At 40.3% G+C, this 21,183-nt stretch overlaps 1 protein-coding gene across 1 annotated transcript in view; it reads right to left on the reverse strand.

Annotated features, from left to right (window-relative positions):
- Window positions 1–21,183, reverse strand: part of nsf (N-ethylmaleimide sensitive factor, vesicle fusing ATPase) — a 75,548-nt gene that overhangs the window by 33,371 nt on the left and 20,994 nt on the right. The window contains exons 7-17 of the mRNA XM_022243306.2: window positions 16,839–16,896; window positions 16,071–16,120; window positions 14,759–14,847; window positions 14,003–14,078; window positions 12,533–12,602; window positions 6,089–6,130; window positions 4,194–4,351; window positions 3,245–3,319; window positions 2,668–2,758; window positions 825–899; window positions 170–357 (exon numbers count right to left, since the gene is read on the reverse strand). Coding sequence (XP_022098998.1) covers window positions 170–357; window positions 825–899; window positions 2,668–2,758; window positions 3,245–3,319; window positions 4,194–4,351; window positions 6,089–6,130; window positions 12,533–12,602; window positions 14,003–14,078; window positions 14,759–14,847; window positions 16,071–16,120; window positions 16,839–16,896 — 972 coding nt within the window. The remainder of the gene's footprint in view (window positions 1–169; window positions 358–824; window positions 900–2,667; window positions 2,759–3,244; window positions 3,320–4,193; window positions 4,352–6,088; window positions 6,131–12,532; window positions 12,603–14,002; window positions 14,079–14,758; window positions 14,848–16,070; window positions 16,121–16,838; window positions 16,897–21,183) is intronic.

Here is a 21,183-nt window from a genome sequence, read left to right on the forward strand (position 1 = left end):
CTGACAATGAGTGAACTAAGAGAAACCAGTTTCCTTTGCCTCTAAAGAAACAAGATTTACAAAAATTGTCGCACTGAAATGCTGATGTGACCAATTTACTACAGTGTTTTGTAACAGGAATGCTTTGCAAGGTTGATGTTACAGAAATTATCCAAAATCAGTATTATACCTTAATCATCCTATTCATTGCAAGAGACTGCGATGCCCTGACTAGTCCAGCAATTTCTGCCCCACTGAAGTTCTTGGTTTGTGAAGCAAGCTCCTCAAGGTTAACATCAGCTGCTAGTTTCTTGTTCTCACGCATTTTGGAAACATAAATATCCAGAATCTGCAACCTTCCTTCCTCATTAGGAAGACCTATGTAAAAATCAATCACACATTTGAATGTCTTACTTTGTAGATTACGTAACTACAATTACATAAAAGCTCCACAGATTGTACAGTTTGTAAGAAACAACGACAGGCAATGTACAACAGTTCAAAGTAGTGTCTTTACAGTGGAATGGAAAGATACGTTTTAAATAATATTAACAATAATATTTAATATTGCTATCTAGACAACCCATTCACTGTAACCCAACCAAACTATAACTAGGAACTTGAGAGATAAGATCATTTATCCAGTTGATCATTGGTTGATTTTTTTATGCCTTGATGTATGTGCACTATTGGACTTTGTAAGAATTCTTCAAGGATATGATCAAGCTCATGTTCCACATAAAGGGAGCTTGCATTAATGCAACATTTTTAATGATTTTTTGTTCTAACAAAGAAGCACTTTCTCAGTATCGCTGTATATTCTGGAGGGCATACTGTCTACATACCAATTTCCATTTGAACCTCCAAACGCCCTGGTCGCAGCAATGCTTCATCAATAAGATCACGTCTGTTTGTCATACCTGCAATTTTCAGAAATGACCGAAGTTCAGCTCAGTTTCAGTTCAGTTTTAGTGTTATTGTCCATTAAAATGGAAATTTTCTGTTGTAAAAGCTCATTTAAAACCATTAAAAAAATTTCAAGAAGGGTAATAAAAAACATTTTAAAACAAGTATAAATATGAAGTAAAACACAAAAACCTACCACAGACATTTCACCGTCACTGCTGCCTCAACCACAAACAATTAAGTATTCAGAACAAAGAAGACATTTTACGAACATCACAAACAACAGCCATAATAACGAGCATCTGACAATCAAACTCAATCACACACAAATCAAAACAGATAGCTGAGTGCAAAGTAAGTGATATGATTGGATATACAGTTGTGGTCAACAGTATGCATGCACTTGGACTTAAAAGTGTTTAAGTGCAAATTTTATGATTATGCCAATTTTAGTAATCATTCCTTTTCTGCAGCTGATCAGCTGACACAGCCACTTAATTTGCATCAACCTGAAAACACAAACTATAGATACAAAGATTTATCAGCTGTAGCAAAGGAATGGCTGCCGGTAGATTAGTCTTAAGACTTGTCAATAAACATTAAACAGGTACAGTTTGAGTGTATGTAAACTATTAATCACAGCTGTGTACATGGATGTTTTCTACTCCACAGAAACTGAAAATACATACATTTTACACTAATCTTTAAAGGTACATGAAGCTTAGATGAATTTTCTTAGACACACTTTTTCTGCATTATACTCTTATACATTAAACTATTTGACATCCCTGTTAGGTTACGCTTGTTGAAATGTTAGCACTTTTTCATACTTTCACATTCTTCCATTGTTTCTAAGGGAACTGCAGGTACTGTTGCTGTGATGTCATTCAGGAAAAATGTGTTAAGTTGATAGGTTTGCGTGCTCCAATTGCGAGCCATCAATTTACTCATTAAAACATTTCTGAAAAAGGGATACTCACAGGCTTTTGCAATGTAGTCCAAAAAATAGGTAAGTGAAATTTCTTGTTCACAAACCAATTTAACTTTGAGATTTTTTTCTTGCAATGACATCAGTTTTGCTCTCGCATATAAAAATCTCATTGGTATAAAAACCACAAGGCAGTAAAATACCCTTTAAAATAGTGTGACAGGAATTAAAAATGAGGTTAACTGAGACACAAAGGAGAATTATGAAGGTTTGTGCTAGAAAAAAATATACATTGCAGCGCCCCTTTCAGACAAATAGAATAAATGGAGATAATTTTCCCTATTTCACTAGGTTTGCACTTTGATGTATTTTACTTAAGTCTCCCTAAGGTATCCCCTCACAGGCAAAGCAGGGTGAGGCTGGTTGGGACCATTTCAAGATTGAATTGGTGCACAAACATTCAAGCCTATGTGTCCACAACGTGAATGTGTGTCAGCTCATGAAAGATAAAATTTTTCATTTACACATCAATATGCATGTGTGTGAGCAACATTGTCTTTAAAACTTCACAAGATACACATGCAAAGTTAAGTTTTCTTAGATGGGAGAAAACCAGTGATTAACCCTCACATATTTTAGACGGCTAAAGTTGAGTTCACAATGTAAATGGTAAAGCCTGAAGTGAAATGGTGTCTTTGTAGAATGAACAACATCCTAAGTTGTCCAAAAAAGCATGGGACCTTATAAATGCATGAAGATGAGCCCTTTAAACTGTAGTTAACCAAAAATAGTTGTTAAATTGTTTAATAAACAATAAATCATCAAACAGACCATTTAAATGGAACATAATTTACCGATGATGAGAATGTTATTGAGTTGTTCCACTCCATCTATTTTGGCAAGAAGCTGGTTGACCACTGTATCATGAACTCCAGTGCTGCCACTCTACAAGAAAAAAAATATTCTGTTCGAAAATATTGTGCCTGAAGTTAAAAAATTATGATTCAGTATTTTTTTAAAATGACATCAAAATAGGAACATTGGAATATTTACTTAATATCAGTCTAATATTCCTGTTTGGAACTTGTCCCAATTAACAATAATTTATATTAAATTTGGTATTTTCTTCCTTGCACAAGTGATCTATTCAGTAACGCTGATCTTGAAATCCTTCAATGGTGATGCAGCCTGCATCTCCTGTACCATTTTTCTTGTTATTTCAAGCTTTCGTCCAGCAATACAGGCATATCACAATAGTGCGCCTCCAAGAGTTTGCAATACACTGGCCAATCACAATGTGCAAAATCTGTCAATACTTTCCAAACACGCATTGGATTGACAGATTTCGCTCATTATGATCAGCCAGTGTGTTGCAAACTCTTGGAGGCGCACTATTGTGAAACGCATGTATTGGGAAGACTGATTATTTACCATTGTGCCACGCTGTTTACAGATTGCATCAATCTCATCAAAGATGATAATATGAAGTCCACTGTTGACTCCACACTGCAATGAAAAGAAAAAACGACGTAATTATTCAGATTAAGTATATACAAAAATCAAAAAGCAGTAGTTTAGCATCTGTTTTTGACATGCAGTGGAACGCCGCTATAACAAACACCTCTGCACTGAGCATCTGGATGTATAAAACATCTCCCTTGGCTCCGGAATTTTCTGTGCATTTTTAGTGAACATTACAAGTTTGCTTTAAACAAACGAAACACATTTAAAACTGATGAAAATTACTAAAAGGAAAATTGCGCTAACAATGGAACAAGGGCCTATATGTGGCATGGTTTGTATTGTTCCTGGGGAGCCTACATTGCATGTAATGTGCATGTATCCAATACTGCAAAGTAAACTAGATGCTAAATATGTGTATGCAACACTGGTGACTCTAGTGCAAAAAAACTGGCATGAAATTACTAAAAAAGCAGGAGAATTGAGCTCAAAAAATAACAAACACAGAAAATGATTGCGCAGATAGACCCTACCATTTGTTACTTAAACAGCACCTCTAAGAAAAACATGTTTTCTCAGATTTTATGCCAAACAATGAATGCAATGCATGCCACACATTTGAATCAGTTAGAGTTCAGAACAGATGGTGTACCTTTTACTGAAAATTGCTATACGGAACGACTGCTGTACTGGACATTTCGTACAGACCCTGTCATGTTAATTATAGCAGTATTCCACTGAGTACACATAATTAACATATTACCTTGATTAAGATTAGTTGCAGTGAATGTTTATTCCACTTGGTTTCATTGCATGGAATGGAACATTGAATCTAAGTTCATGCAATAATTCATTCTACTGCACACATAAACATTCATTATTTATATACCATGCATATACTGAAATGATGTCTACCAACCCTCTTTTGTTCATCTTCTGCAGCACTGAACAGCTTTCGGATGTTTGCTTCAGATTCTCCAACAAATTTGTTGAGAATTTCTGGCCCATTTACAATCTGGGGTGGTCTTGAATTTAGCATTTTTCCTATTGTTCGGGCCATCAATGTTTTCCCAGTTCCTGGAGAGAAACAATTATAATTGGTTTGTTATTTTTTCCATGGTGTGCATTGGCTATGTTTGAGTTGCAACTATTTTCTACATTTCTTTCTTATAATACATTTGTTGAGTCTTGTGATCTTTGCATGCATTGCTTAATACCAGTAGTACATCACTGGTTTCCATTTTTGTTATTTTGCTGATATCAAAATGACAAAAATGGTTAAGCTGTTGAAACCTATTATGGTTTAAAATTTTACCTAGAAATACTTTGCTCTAATGTAGGGTTATTTTCCTGCTTTAGTCACTGAACCCTTGGCCTGCAGGCTTCCTGGTATCATAAGTACTCTTTGATCTTCTTTATCATGCCCTGTTTATTAGTAGTAAAGCCATGCTTTTTGCTTTCAAGAAATGCCACAATCTACACATACATGTATATGGCATTGAACCTTTTGCATGCTGTGATTAGTGCTAACAACCTTGAAGGTTAACAGAAATTGAAAACATTTTTTTAGTTCATGTGAAGTATTTCAAAATAACAATAAATACATAACCATTTCAAAAACATCATAAATGCAATGTTTACCCCATTAAATCGTTACTCCAAAATGAATAAAAAGATCCTGAGTTTCCTGGCCCAAAAAAATCCCCTTTTGGCCATTCGCGCTCCCAGGCTGATTGGATGACTAATTGGCAGAACGCTGACATGTACTATGTACATGTACAATGCATGATTGCACACAGTCCGTGCAGTATCGCACGCTTGCAATAGACCACGTTGTGTTTGATGTAGCTTGGCCCACAGGCAAACACTGTGGTAGTTAGGACTGTATCTTTTAATTTATACCTTGAACCTAGACAGTATTTGCCAGTGAGCCAAGCTACATTAAACACAATGTGGTCTATTGCAAGCATGAACTAAATGTTTTCAATTTTTGTTAACCTTTAACAGAGCGGTGTACTATACTTGCGTATTTGTGTGAAAGGACTAAGAGTATATTTCTACATTATGTAACCTGCTGTGTAAAGATGAGTCATAAGGGGGTATGTGGCCAAGTGGTCAGGATTTGTAGCTTCTGATCATAGGGTTAGGGGCTCAAATCAGCATGTTGTGATCTTGGGCAAATCATTTTACTCTTACTTGCCTCTCTCCACCCAGGAGTAAATGGGTACCTAGGGCAGATATGGTTATGTTTAGCCGTTTGTACCTGATATGGCAGCATCAGGCTAGTATTCTCCTGGGGGAGATGAGATGATTTCAGGATGTTGTGAGCCCAACTACTGTGCAGGGACAATGATAATATATTGGTGCCTTTGAAGTACAGAAACTGTGAGATACTGCACGCCTTATAAATACTTTGATATTATTTTCATAAGGCCATCTTTTCAGTTGTTTTGTTTCAGGTTACATCAAAAAGAGAGAGCTGAGCATTTTTGGTTTTGATACAGCAGCCATTTTGGCATCCTGATTAAAAATGAGTATCGTGTGGGTTAAAACTGATGATGGTCCTATTAATTTCCATATTGCAAGACTCTTTTAAAATTATGTACCTCAAAAGCAGCTCTTGCAACTTAAATGTATTATTCCTTTTCACAGTGAGGGTCAAATATTATAGTTTCAAAACTAGCAACACACCAAGCAATTGTCAATTTTCAATCGGCACTGTGTGAGTTAGTGTGTGGATGTGTGTGTATGAAACACATATTTCAAATATTAGTGTGCCATGAAAGGGAAGTTGTGCTGGCACAAGAAACTTACCAGGTGGACCATAGAGCAGAATTCCTTTGACATGCTGTGCACCTGTTTTTGTGAACAATAAATAACTGATGATTAGAAAAGGTTATTGTCAAATTCTGTTGACTGAAATTATAGTATGTTAATGCCCTTTAGTCTCATATAAAATACCACATATTTGAACGTTTGGCCATGGTAGATGAAGTGGAGGAACTTCTGGTCTTTGGGATGGTTGGGAATGTGCAGGTACGCGACCTTCAGATCCCCTGTAGAGGACCAGGCTAGGATGGGCAGAGACTGGGTGACTTTTTTGCAAGGTTTCCATGCACTGTGGGCGGATGAATCTATTCAGCGGCTTAAGGTTGAGGATTGGGCACCGGGTGTTCGGCTTCTTCTTCGGGGTGAGGATGTTGAAACGAACCCATTGCGGAATGGATGAGCGACTGGGGCAGTGGCTAGTTTCTGAAGATGGGGGCTGATTTCTGACTTCAGGGTCTGGCATTGGGTGGAGTTCATGGTGGAGGCATAGATCGGACGGAAGAGTGTGCATGAATTCGAGGAAGTAGCCTAAGGACATCATCTTGAGAATCCATCTCTGATGTGATGTCCTGCCAGAGCCCTATGAAAGTCGTAGTCGGCCCCCTGACAGACCCGGGAGCGGGAGCCGCTAGCGAGTTGATGGAGTCATTGGCCACATTCCCCTTATAAACGGGGAATGTGGTCAGAACTTGCGCTGGATTTACGAGACCCACTAGAAGGCTGTGCTCTCATGAAGGAGGAGCTGTAGCGTGGTCAAGGATAAAAGGAGCTCAATGTATAGCAGGGACCCCGGCGACCAGGTAGAACAGCCCTAGGTGGTGGAGCATGGCGAGCTGGTGAGGAGGCTCTGTGAATGAAATCTTGTGTGATGCCTTATCTGCTTGGCCTAAGATTGCAGCATCTCGGTGAACTGCCCTGCAAAAAGGTCTTTGCTGTGGAGGGGAAGGTTCTGCAAGTAACTTTGTCCCCTGGGTACAGGATATGCATCGCTGCCATGGCGTTGGAGTGATGGGAAGAGGTGATCAGGCAGGACATACATTTGTATGTGAAAACTGTTGAAAGACCATAGTGATGTTCCTATCAAGGGCCCAAAGGGCAATGGTGCAAGGTACGGGGACGGGCAAATATTCTCACAGGTGTAGGAGAGGTACATGTACTCCACGAGAAGGGACAGGAAGGCTGTACAGCGCAGGCTATGATGAAAAGCCATGCTTAGTCCAGTTAGGATAGACTCCAGCTCAGTTGACAGGAGGTGCGGGATGGAGAGAAAGTCCACTGTGTCCGACTTGGTGAACTGAAGAGCAGGCTGGAGAGAATGTACAAAAGAGCCTGGAAAGCTGTGGCGAGAGAGGCGGAGTTCCGGTGCTTGGACGGGTGTGATGTCTTGGTGGGGGACCCAGCTGAAGAGGAGGACAATTGCTCACGTCTCTTGTGGCCAGGAGAGCCTGTGGAGAAATTCAACACAGAGGTAGGCTTGAAGGTAGCATCCATGGGTTGGTTTAAGGTTGCAAGCCACTGAGTGGTGAGGATTGTGTGACCTGGCTAATCGACGTGGCTGGTGCCGAGGGTCCTGGACCTGAGCTGGTGATACTGCGGGAGCCTTGATGGTATAGTAGACTGGTGGGTTTGGCTGTTCTGGCTGTGGTGAGTGATCCGCACTCCTTCGGCTCTTTCAATGGGGCAGCCCTAGAAAGTGATGGGGAACCGCCCCTGTTTCGCCCTCTTCTGCTTCACACCTTTATGCTCTTGATGTGGAGTCTGATGGAGGGTAGAGGTATGAAGGTGGACTTACAAAATGACTAATGTGCATGATAGTCCAGGGATGGAAAAATCCTTATACAGGCTAGAGGACTCACAACTAGTAAATAACACCATAATGGGTGACTACTGGCCTGGGAAAAAATTATCATAACAAGCGGGCCAGGAAGGACCTGTAAAAATATATAAAAGGAAGCCCTAACTCGGCTAAGAACTGTACCGGCCAAGCCATACAAATAGTGGGGGCACCTTACAAATAGTGTTACCAGGTACAGTGATAAATATACGTTGTACCATAAAAACAAACTTAAAATGTAACTTTTCACAAAAGAGTGACAGAACAGTGGCACAAAAGATATAACAGTATGATACAGTACAATACTTAACAGTTGATCAGGATTACACAGATCAGCTTTAGCGACATGGAACTCTTGATGAAATTGAGAAGGTTGAAAAGACACGTCCGTAAGTAAAAAGCAGTCTGAAAAAGAAGGACAAATATGGTGGCGACCACACCTGGGGTGGACCGATAGAGGGCACACTACAGTTGATAAAATATTTAGCAAACAGCAATAGATCACTAGGGAAATATGCACATGTAGTGACTGTCTCGATAAGTTGACTGCAATGGACTAGCTGTTTAACCAAGATACTAAGGTTACACATTAAAAAAAACATAAGTTCTATGATTGATTGGTTTAAGGTTGCTTTTTCTTCAGGTTTATGCATTTTGTATGGGTGGTCCTAAACTTTTGCAAAAGACTGTACAACTTTTAAAGTTTAGATAATGTCTGATTATGTGCTCTAGCCAACGCTATTGAGAGAAAAGCTTCTTTTACAAGGAAATGGGGTTACTAGACTAGGGGCATTTTTGTGTGCCTCCCATGGTCACTACAGTCATGTAGTCCCCACAACTACGGAATGAGCCTGTGTGGACTCAGTACAGATCAAGACTTAGCAACATTCAAGCTTTGAAAAAAATGAAAACATTCCTTTAACCCTTTAGTGACCAGAGTGGCCGCAAATGCCTGATACCCATGCGACCATAGCGGCCGCAGACGGCTGCCATGTTCTCCCCTTTCCCGCCGGTGCGCTGTGTTTGACAACTTGATTTGAAGTTCAATGGTAGAGCTTTAAAATGAGGTACCAGTTTACATATGCTGTTTTGTAAAGTTACAAAGTTTTTCACGTTCGGAACCAGCGAGTCGTCTTTTCATGAAATACTCATTCAGGTTGTTCATGCGCAGACTCGTTTGTACGGCATCATCTACATTATTACACATACAGTAATTCCTGTACTTGTACAGCCTGCGCTGCACGTTGAATCAACAGTACCAAGACGGCCCGCAGGCGTGTTGATGCCGCCTCAATTCTTCAAGAAATTGTAGAATCTTGCCAAAAATCGGATGATTCAGACAACAGTTCTGATATTGAGGTCTCGACACAGGTTAGTTTTGTAATTTCTGTTTTGATTGATGCTAAAACTACAGCAGTCAATTTGGTTGCTAACGCTCAGCCCAAGCTTCAGCAGACGTGATGCATGTTGTCAGGCCGATGCATAAAATTTCTTCGTTTCGGGCACTTATTTTCCTTCATTATTTTTACAGCTAGGTTTAGATTTAGCCCATATATGGGGAGCTACATTTTAAAACGAAAAATAAAGTTCGGAAGAGATGATGATGACCGAATAACCACAAACTGATGAACAACAAAACAGCTACTTGTTTTCATAATGGTGTCTAATGTTTACATGGAGGACATGATTTGGGGTGAAGCTATCATATTCATCCCAGTTTGAGCAATTTATCAGGTATGAGTCTTTGCATTTCCAAGAGATCTGAAGATGATGGTATAGATTCTGAGGAATCTATGGGTAATGCTCCAAGTTCCGATGACAGTGATGCTGCACAACCTGAAACCCATTCCACTGTCACCCCAAGGCAAAAAAGACACATGCCTGGACAGCAGAGTAATTGGAGTGAGACAATCCCATCAAGAGAAATCCCAGTTTACAAGGATTCATCAGGTCCCACATTAAAGCTACCATTTGATGCCCCGAAACTGGATTATCTTCTGTAAGAGATTGGTGAAGATTTCTCCACAAACCTTGCAGACTCAACAAATCAGTTTGCTGTTTTCAATGCCCACCTGCACATCCAAACAAAGCTGATCGATTGGCCACTTCAGACATGGTACCCAACAACTGCCAATGAAACAAAAGCATATATTGGCACAAACATGTTGATGGGTATTGCTAAGCTTCCAGAGGGCAGAGATTATTGGAGTACTGACACTGTTCTGCATAATCATTATGTTGCTCAATGGTTCTCACAAAACATATTTGAAAAGTTGAGTCGTTACCTCCATCCCAGTGATTCCATTGCAGAGGATGACACAGCCAAACTGTACAAAATTGGTACAATAATAGCATCTTTTGGCGAGAACTTTCATCAGAATTTCACTCCTGGAGCACAGCTGTCTTTGGATGAGGCCATGATTCAGTTTGATGGAAGGCTAGCATGGAAGCAATACATGCCAAGGAAGCCATTGAAATGGGCATCAAATTGTAGTGTCTTTGCGACTCGTTAACTGGCTACTGTTCTACTTTTCAAGTGTACACAGGAAAAGACACCGATTAAAGTAGAGATAGCCTTGGATTTGATGTTGTAACAAAGCTAACCCAAAAGTTTCAAGATACCAACAGCCATGTGTATGCAGACAATTTCTTTTCTTTGGTAAGGCTACTGGAGAATCTTTTGCAGTATGGCTTATTTTACAGTGGTACTGTTCGCCAAAATAGCAAAGATCTTCCAAAGCAGGTCATCCAAGCAAAATTGAAGAAAGGTGAAAAAAGGTGCAAGTATTGATGGGGGGATGTGTCAAAAACTAGAACAAAGAACAAAACTGAAGTACATCATATTCCAAATATGCTTATGTGTAATAAATACATGGGAGGGGTTGACCACAATGATCAACGCTTATTATAATGTTGGTCGATCTGGCAAAAAATGGTGGAAATATATCATGTGGGGTTTGCTCAACATTGCCACTGTCAATGCACACATACTGCATTCACTCTCCCATATGCCATTGCCTGCTGACAAACAGAAGTATTCCCTGAAGCCTTCAAACTAGCACTCATACATCAGATAGTTGATAACTTCTTTTCTCAGAAGCGGTCTGTCTCAGGGACATCGACAGGTACCCAAGTTATGGGAATTTTGCAGTGAGACATCCTCCCTGGACTTTCACTTGTATGTCTTAAGGGACGGAAAAAGGCATGCCGAGCCTGCTCCATGAAGGCCCGCAGACCACAATCAGGTTGTTGTTTTGAAACCAACTATGCATGCTCCTTGTGCCAGGTTTATTTCTGCAAGAAAGGGGCTTCCTTTTAGGAATTTCATGGACTTCTCCACCATGAACACTAGCTTTGCATGCGATATGGTATGTTACACAATCTGTCCAAATATGAACAGTGTAGTCTGTTTCCCATGGTCATTCTAGTTAGGACTTCCATTGAAAAAGATGGTACTGCATACACGTTTGATGATTTGTACAGTTTCTTGAATATGTACAACTGCAGTCGGCAAATAAAATACATGTATACATGTATGTGTGTACCTCATAGCTTTGTCAAAATTTTATTGAGGTGGCCTCATGAAAAAACAAATTGTGCAAAATGAAAAATATAACTAGACTGACTGACATTTTCAATGGAAAATATGCGGTGAAAGGTCAAATTGGACAATGGATATTGGAATTTTTTAAATTGGATAATAAAACACTAGGTCAATTTGTGGTCAGAGGTCATGGGTACAAGGTTAAGTGATTATCAAAGCTGTAGTTTATTTTGCATTTGCTTGAGCCCAACATTACTAAAGGAAAGGACATGTGTACGTATAAAACCCCTGAAATTAGAAAACACCACAACACTTTATGTCAAACCATATTTTTGGGACAAAGGTCACAAGAGGTCAAAAGACAGGTCAAGTTATAACAGAAAAATCAATATTGATGTTTATTTTGTTGATTTTCCAATTAAAAATCATATACTGCACAATTGCTTTCCACGAAAATTCAGAATTTAGTTGAAAACCAAGAAAATTCAAAGTAGGTCAATTTGAAAGGTCAAAGGTCATAGTACGGGTCATCTCATTGCCACAGAAAATGTGCCACATTTTCTGTAGTGTACTACCCATGTCATTTCCGAAATAAAAGTAAGTGGTATTTATACAAAAAATGTGATATTTTAATGTGAATAAAAATGTTGAAAACATCATGAAACTTGTCGTACCTTTGGGCGCATAGTTTTGGGCGTTGTGGAAAGCATGGTCTCTAAAGGGTTAAACTGCCAGGGCGCAACTGTTATTTCAGAAACAAATTAATTCTGAGAAACCATTCATTCTTATTACAGACATCTGCCATGCATGAATATATAGACTGATATGTACTTTTACTCTTTTAAGTATAAAAAAAGAAATTTAAAGCTCACTAATACCAGTGTAGGCAAAAAGGTTTTATGTAAGCCTGGTAACAAGAAAAATTACAGAAATGTGAAATTCAATGTGCAGAAAGTATTGCTAAAATAAGCGTAATTCACAAAATAATTTACTTACAATGAAACAGCAACGCTTTGCTTTGCAGCTGAGGAAGAAGTGCCAATCTACTTACCAATTTGTTCCACAAATTCAGGAGGGAATACTCTTGAAGCAAATGCTCTTCTGAAGATGTCAGAAAATTCCTGTTAAATGAAAAACCATTGATAGAATGTACAATCTCTGCAATTTCAACCCAGTATCAAATCGCTTAGTAATGGTGGCAGTATAGAGTGAACACAAACAAGTCCTTTAAACAAAATCTTTTAATAGAAGATGAAGAAGTTGAGTTTGAAAACATCTCTAAATCAACATAATTGAAAGCACAAATTCGTGTCTGACATTCGTGAAGATAGTAAAAATGACTCTTCAGTCACTTCAAAGTATGATGATTTATATAGGTTCATGGAGAGGCATCTACAGTATGAAGAAGTATAAACAACCTTATTCATATTTAGTATTCCTTATAGCTTTGTACATAAGTAAGGCAAAGGGGAGTACTGCAGTGCTAAAAATGCTTGCAGACAAGTAATTTTACTATTTCTACGACGCTGTTTATTATTGTTCTGTATGAAACATACAAGGTGTGGCAAAAAAGAAACAAGACTGCAGCTGCTGATTACATGACTCAGCAGCCTCACAAAAATGAGGTGAAATCTTGACAGCCATCAACACAAATGATAACATCCAGTGCATTGATGAGTTTTTGCGGATGGATTGCAGATTGATGAACAAATAACTGCCAAGGAAATGGTATTCAATTAAGAGTAAGCGAGGACTATCTTGGTAAAAAAACTTGGGCATACAGAAGGTGTGCAAAAAGATGGTGCCCAAGTTGCTCTCTGGGAACCACAACACCCACTGCATGGACTTGTTCCACATTTTGTAGCAGCTGAATGACATCCCGGAATTTCTGAACAGTCATCAGTGAAGATAGGACCTCGGTCTTCTAGACAAGTAGGTTGTAACTCTGAAACCTCCCCTGCAATCACCAGATTTGGCACACTGTGATGTCTGGCTCTTTCCAAAGGTGAAAAGTACCCTCAAAGGACGGTACTTTTGAGACTGTAGAGAACATCAAGACGTGTGTGACCAGCTTGCTGAAGGCCATCAGGAAGAACTTTGATGGGTGGTTCATGGCATGGAAGACAAGAATGCTGAAGGGTATTGACTACAGGGGGAACATTTTCAAGGAGAGAATATGTAGTACCTTGTTTGACCAATGGTCATACCAATACAGTCTTTCTTTTGCCACACCTCACATACTGTAATGGTATTTTTACACATGGTTCATGCACACAGATTTTCTAACACTGACAGGAAATCTATCCAGACGTTTTTAAACAATTTCTATACCATACTGTGACACTATGAAAAAAATTACATCCAAAACTACTGGACATCCTCTTAATACCAGCATTAACATCAACACAGCAAAGATCCCTGTATATAACAATATCAAACAAAATTTTATGGATCTCAGTGCTGTGGTGATGTTGTAAAAAAAACAGAAACATTCATGTTGGTTTGTCATACGAGTACTTACCTTATCCAAACCACCAATTCCCATGTTTTTGAAATCCCAGTCAGGATTGATTATAGATTGTCTTCCTGCAGCTCTTCTGTTCACATTATAGGCAGAAAAAAGTGCTAATATTTAATTATATCATTTAACCTTTTAAGTCCTAGCAAAAATTACAGTTACTCTGTATGGCAAAATCAATATATTAGAGGTAGTTGACAACAAAATCACAATGGATAAACTGCAGGATAAGTACCTTCAGTCTCTTTCAGATCTACATAATAGGTTTTTCATAACACTTTTCCTCTGATAAATTTTTGTACAATCACTTGTATATGTATCTGCAAATATGTGCCGAGTAACATATAATTGCTATTTAACCTGCATGTACCTGGACTTGTGATTTAATTGGTTGAGAACAACTGTGTGTCTATAAAACTACACCATTAGCCTCATATAAAACATACATTTATTTATATCCCTGGACAGGACTATGTTGACTTTACCAGTCAAATTGTAAAGTAGGTTTCCTTAAATGTACCGATATAATAGTTTGGTTTAAAAAAGGATTGCTTCACTGAAGTCTTTCTGACAAATAATTCACTTGGGGAAATGTATTTGGAACCAAAGCCAACAACTCACTTGAAAATCTATAAATTGATCCACGTGAAAAGTACATGCAACACAAGTCATTTCTTTCTTTTTGGTATTTGTTTTACAGAATAAAGTTCTAAGAAATGTTTGCAAGGCATAAATGTAGTCCATTACTAAAGTACCTACCCCACTGATTTGCCTATTAGATTTATAGAGGAGCCTTCTGCCTTTTCAAATAGAACCTGGGTGTTGGCCATGCTGATACCAAGATTAATCTATAATCAAATCAAGCAAGTGAAAACACATTATACAACAGCAAAAGTAATCCAATATGTGTAAAGCATCCAACAGCAATGCCTACTGTAATTAATGCGCCAATTACGTGAGACTATACAGCCTCAAGCTTTCAGGGAGAATCTGTGAATAAGTAATTTACGCATTTTAAGATGTACATGTAAAACCATTTTTTCAGTATTTCTCACTTCTAAATGTTTTAAACCATCCTATACAGCATGAGAAAACAGATGTACTGATTTAAGGTATGTGTAACAAATACATGCTATAGAAAGGCGAAGAAACAAGCTAAATATCACAACATCGCATACGCATACACCATGTACATGCCACATATAAACTATGCATGCAAATAATGCATGGCAGACTCATTAAACCCTTTAGTAAAATATTTTTTTTGCTCAGACCTACAAATTGATAGTATACATGTACATGTATATGCATGACATACATTTCTGGTAAATGTTGGAACCCAATGTTTTCTGGGGGACGGAAATAGTCTGACTGGAATTACATTTAATAAAATCAAGTGTGATAACTGCTCCTTCCACAATAACACCTAGGAACACAACGAATGAATACTACACCTAGGAACACAACGAATGAATACTACACCTAGGAACACAACGAATGAATACTACACCTAGGAACACAACGAATGAATACTACACCTAGGAACACAACGAATGAATACTAATCACATGAATAAAGATCTCCCAATTAAAACTGTCATCATCATGTTTATTGTGGTGGCCCTCCGGCAAATAAATGGCACAAACACGGGCATCTGTTGACTATTTTGAATGGGAGGGGGTGCCACATGAAGTTTGAAGATGCAGAACGAGTGTACTGTATCCCCATTCCTTTCATCTTCATTCTCCATTCTTTATTTTTTATTTTGCTGACAGACCATGATTTTGCCGACAAAACTAACCAATGGGAGAGGGCTGTAACAGCCCCCGTTATCCCACCTCCAGTGACACCTGTGGGCATGAACTACATTCTTCTTGGTAAATAGTCTTCATCCTTACTGAGATGTACATGTTGGAACAGCAAAACAACTAATACAAGAATTATTTGTTTGCATTATGTAACCACTCCAACACCAAGATAACTTCACCTGACATCATACAGGTATGTGCATGGGGATAAAGGTCCCTAAAAGCACTACTTCAAAGCACTTGAGGCAAAAATCTACATGTACCTTGGTTCTTTTGGATGTTTTCCCTCCTCTAAGCATGGAGATGTCAGCAGCTACAGAGAGCAAGAATATACACACAATGTCTCACACTGTACAATCATCTTTGGTCATTCCAAAATGACTGACTTGAATCTACATGTACTTCCTACAATAGATCCAGAGGCATCCTCAAGTATGGGACCAACATCATGCACTGTGTTTTTAAATTAATCTACTATTATTAAGAATGGAACCCTTGTTTTAATAGTCCATTAAAAGTCTGTATGTATTCAGGACGTGTTTTCAATTCAATTTCATGTAGTTCCAACTGTGGCAGCAAAATCTTATGAAACAGAACACCGCATAAAAAAATACCTTTAAATAAAAAATACCTTTAAGCCTGAACACATTCAAACTATTAAAACAATCTGCACAATTGGGTTCAGATAATGTACTTCCTGAAATTCCACTTATCCTGACTTTAAGTTTTTTATTCATGCAATTCCACCCATGGCTGCAAATTTTAAGAAACGAACTAACAACATGTCTTTTACCCTGGAAAATAAAATCTCGTCTCACATATTGACCTAGAGTTTTAGGCGTTGTACATGTATAAAGTCATCCAACCTTACATGTAAAATGCCTACTCACACTGCTTTGAAACTGAGTTGTCTTCATTTGGCGGGCCATGTACATGTAGGCTGGAGTTTGTATACATAATATACAGGATTATGCAAATCCTGACAAATATATCTTAATATCTTAAGCAAAGAAATGCAAATATATACATGCCTTCCATTTCTTTGACGACAAGTCCGAGTAGCTTTTTCCCTTCAAGTTTGAAAACAAGCTGTAAAAAGTTGTGAAAATAACTGCATGTATTACATGTACATCCCCATGAGGAACAGACATGCATGTGTTTTTCTGATGAACGTTACATTCCAATAAATATCAAGATTAGTAGATTTGAAATATCTTGCCAAGGACCTTTTCCGATGCTTGTCTCCAGAAAACCCCCATAACCCCTTCGCTACGGAGGACTGCTACTACCGCACCATTGTGTGAGGATCAGTGCATACCACACATACAGTCTATTCACCGTGCAGCTGCTGGTTCAATGGGGCCTGCTGATGGACAAAGCCCTCCATTCAGGGCATACCACAGCTCAGCAATTGCGGTCAGAATAATCCTGCCGTGAAGGGGTTAAGCCAAGGGTGAAGGGGACAGACAATTCAGTCTACTGCCTGCAACCTGCGCAGATTACCAAAAACCTATGCAATATTTCCAAGTCCATCACTTCTATTCGCTAAATTCTTGATCACTAGTAGTGTGCCCCCACTCGTTTGACCCCTGCCAAGGCGGCCGCCATGTTCTTCCTCTTTTTCTTAGCACCATTACGTTTGGATGTGGTTGCTCCGGTTTTGAAATTTTGTCATTTCTAAATCACTTTATCTACCTGTTTGTTTGTAAATGGTAACACTGTTCCTTTTTCCCTGTTTCATATAGATTTAACCGTTCCTTTCTTTTTTCAGTCTTGCGCAGGTTGGCAGACAAAATTGTATTTGACCTAGTTGCTAGGTTCTCACCTGGTGGCACTCTCTTTCATATATCTGATTTATCGGTTTTGAAATAAATTGAGTGAGTTTTCTATGGTACTCAGCTTGTTGCATTTAATTTTTGTACATACCTTTGTTAATTCGCCCAAGTTGTGGCATTCATGTATATACTGTACTAGTTTTCTCATAAGAACATACTAATAGCAGTTGTCTCATTAATTTGTATTTGTTCTGGATCGTCGTTCTTTTGTTTTCCGCCTGGATCTCGGTATTTCCCTTTTTTCTCTCTGTATTTTATTTCCCTTTCTATGTTTTAGATACAAGTTCCAGAGGGAGACTTTAAGACCTTCACTCCTGTTCAAGGGCCAGGGATTGCAGGTTAGTAAGAACAGTGGTGCGGTCATTTAGGTCCATGCTCACTGATGGCATAAGACATTACGTAGACAACTATTTAGCCCACTTCCGCTCCTTCACGGTTGGAGCGTGTGCAAGTACGCCCTTTATGCAGGCAGCTTTGGGAATGAATCGGCACCCTTTGGTGTGGGCACTGGTCGGTGGCGGCTTACCATTTAAGCACATACTACTTGGCCCTTTCTTCAAGGCTGTTTGCACCTCGCGCAGCATGGTTTCTTGCCGGTGGTTGCTGGCTGAGCTCTGTCATTAACGGTGGCCGTGAATTTTTACTACCTTTCAGTTGGGTTTGACCGGGCATGGCTCGCCCGACATCGTGGGACATTTCTCCAGGTGTTTCCAGACCTCATTTTTGGTTGGGATTTGCTATGGCTTCTCGCCCAACCACTTCTGCCAAGGAAATGGCAGTTCCTACCCGTTCCTATCCTGGTTGAGATCCTAGTCATACCTTGGTGACAGGAACTGGGCCCTCTGTGGTTTCTCTGGCCCGTTTTTCACCCAGAGGCTCTGAGCCCTTAGGCCTTCTCTTAAATGTACGTTGGGGCTTTCAGCCACCCTCCATTGCTGGTCCCCTTCAAAGGGATGCCATACCCACTTGTCGCTCTTCGATTTGGGTTTAGCGGGAGAATCCTACAGCTCTTTCTCCCACCCAGGATTCTTCTCAGTTGTCAAGAGATGTAAAGGGGCAGATGCGTAAGTGGCCTAGCAGTTCTCCTTCTTCCGAGTGATCTTCCAAGAAGACGACCAAGATATCATCGGGCTCTCCGTCCAGCAAGGATACACTGCAGGCTCTTATGGAGTCTATTTCGACCCTTATTCAGCATTACTCCCACCAACCACCCTCTACTCATCCTGATCGAGATCCTTATTTCCCGCCCTGGTTCGTTCAAAGTCTTACATGGGGCAGTGGGACCTTCCTTTGTCCCCTCGGCCCTCTCGACTGGTGTCTACTGAGGTATACTCCCATGGTACCTGACCTGGTACCAGTCACCTGATGAGGAGGAGCCTGTTTCTTTAAATGATCTTTCTCCTGCTGAGTCCCGCCTTTGCCTGCTCCAACGTGAAATGATCTTCCAACTCTGGGACTTCCAACTCCTTCTCTTCCAGTGGAAGATCAGACTCAACCTACATTTATGTGTTGCCTTCCGGGGTCATCATCTTCTTAATCTCTTTCCCCTGAGCTTCCTCTTGACTGTGCATGCATGGAGGCCATGGACAAGCTCGCCAAAGCTAAGACCTTGTACTGCAGCAATTGTTCTCACTCTAATTTCAACTTTTCTCTGGGTGATAACGATACCTACCGGTGTCTTTCGGTGCCCGAGGTGCTTAAAGATAAGATTTATCCATGAAGTAGAAAGTCCAGTAACGCTTTTCCTGACAAGACTCTCCAGCGTTTCGAGGTAGTACTTAAGGATATTGAAGTATTCAAGGTATTCGCTGCATGTTCTTCCTTCTCCTTTTGACAGAATTCTGGTCTCGTGCTTGTGAGATGGGCTCGGACATCTCTCCCAAGTTTGTTACCATTGCCTTTCATAGCCTTGATGACACCTTGCTTACAGGCCTTCAACAATTTACTCGGGTTTCTCTTTGAGCTACGGTGACTCGTTGGGAGTCTTGTATTGAAGCCATAAATAACCAGCATGAATCGGTAAAATTAGCACTTAGAGGTCTCCCCTTGTTAGCCAAGGATCTATTCGCAGGCCAGTTCGTCAGCCTCTTGGAAAGTGAGGTCAAACGTATCAACAGTGCTCACAAGATCTCCTTCCGTTAACCGGCTGAGCCTCCTTTGTAAGGTGGCACTAACAGCATCACAGAGGCCACCTTGCCCAGACTACCCCCGCCAACCTGCCGACCACTGCAGACTTCTCATTCTCATTGGCCTCTCTCTTCAGGTGGGGGATGACCATGCCCTGCTTCCTTCAATGCTCCTGGGCCTCAGTGTGATCTGACCGACTCCAATCCAAAAAGACCCATCCAAATGGCAGGCTATGGAGTTAGAAATTGTTGCTCTGCTGAAGAAGCGCATCACTGTACCCGTTCAACCAGATTTCACTCAACAGGGATTCATGTCAACATTCTTTCTCATGCCAAATAAAGAACCCGGGAAGTGGTGACCGGTCCTTAATTTGAACCCACTCAATGTCTTCATCCAGCCAAAGAAATTTTGAATGGAGACGCTCCATACTGTTCTGCGGTCAGTTCCCGTTCCAGCTTGGGTGTCATCAACAGACTTGCAGGGCGCTTATCTACACATCCCCATTCACACGCAACATCGCTGATTTCTCCGCTTCTCCTATCGCCATCTGGTTTTGCGCCCTACCCTTCCGCCTTTCCAACGCTCCCAGTGGTGGCAGCCCACCTACGTCATTCCGACATCCTGACATTGCAGTATCTACAGGACTGGTGGATAGTCGGACATTCTGAAGTCGAGGCTCTTTCGGTGATAACAGTGACATATGCTCTTGCATCTTGCCTGGGTTTCCAGATCAATCACAACAAATCCAGACTGAGCCGGTCATAAATGCCAACCTTCCTTGGGGCCGTTCACGACTTGTGCCGTAGCATCATTAATCCCAGGGACGAGTGCGTGGACAACCTAATCCAGTGCGTCACTCTGTTCCAGGGGCCTGGGCCTGGCTTCATCTTCTCAGGTTGATGGCCAGCCTCATCGACCTCATCCCATGGTGTTGGCTTTACATGCGGCCTCTCCAGCTTCAGCTTCACCGAGCATTTAGCAACCACCCACTCAGGGCACGAGATGCATGGTCTTCTGCAACCTTTTCGTGCCACCCCTTCAGGTTTCGTTGTTGCTTTGCCAAGCTAGGTTTCTTCAAAATACCCACCCACCATCCATGACTTGATACCTGTAGAAGAGATATCTATACTTAACATAGCCAATAACTTTTCTTGGTTTGCAGGGTAGCAATCAGCAGTACATGTACTTTTTGAGTACACAGTAGTATCTGCGTAGGGCAATGACTGCTGCACCTTCGAGCAAGCAATACATGTACCTTTTGAGTAGGGGCAGCTACCAGTATCTGCTGCAACCTTTGGGTTGGCAGTGCCCTTTTAGTGGGCAGTGCCTTTTGAGTCGGGGCAGTGATCTGTAGTATCTTTCGAGAACTCAATACCTTTTTGAGTAGAGGTGCAGCATGTTTTCAGTAAGGGTA

The sequence above is a fragment of the Acanthaster planci genome, linkage group LG03 (assembly GCF_054643075.1).
Source record: "Acanthaster planci isolate LZ-2023a linkage group LG03, COTS_SCS, whole genome shotgun sequence".
NCBI classification, from domain to species: domain Eukaryota; kingdom Metazoa; phylum Echinodermata; class Asteroidea; order Valvatida; family Acanthasteridae; genus Acanthaster; species Acanthaster planci.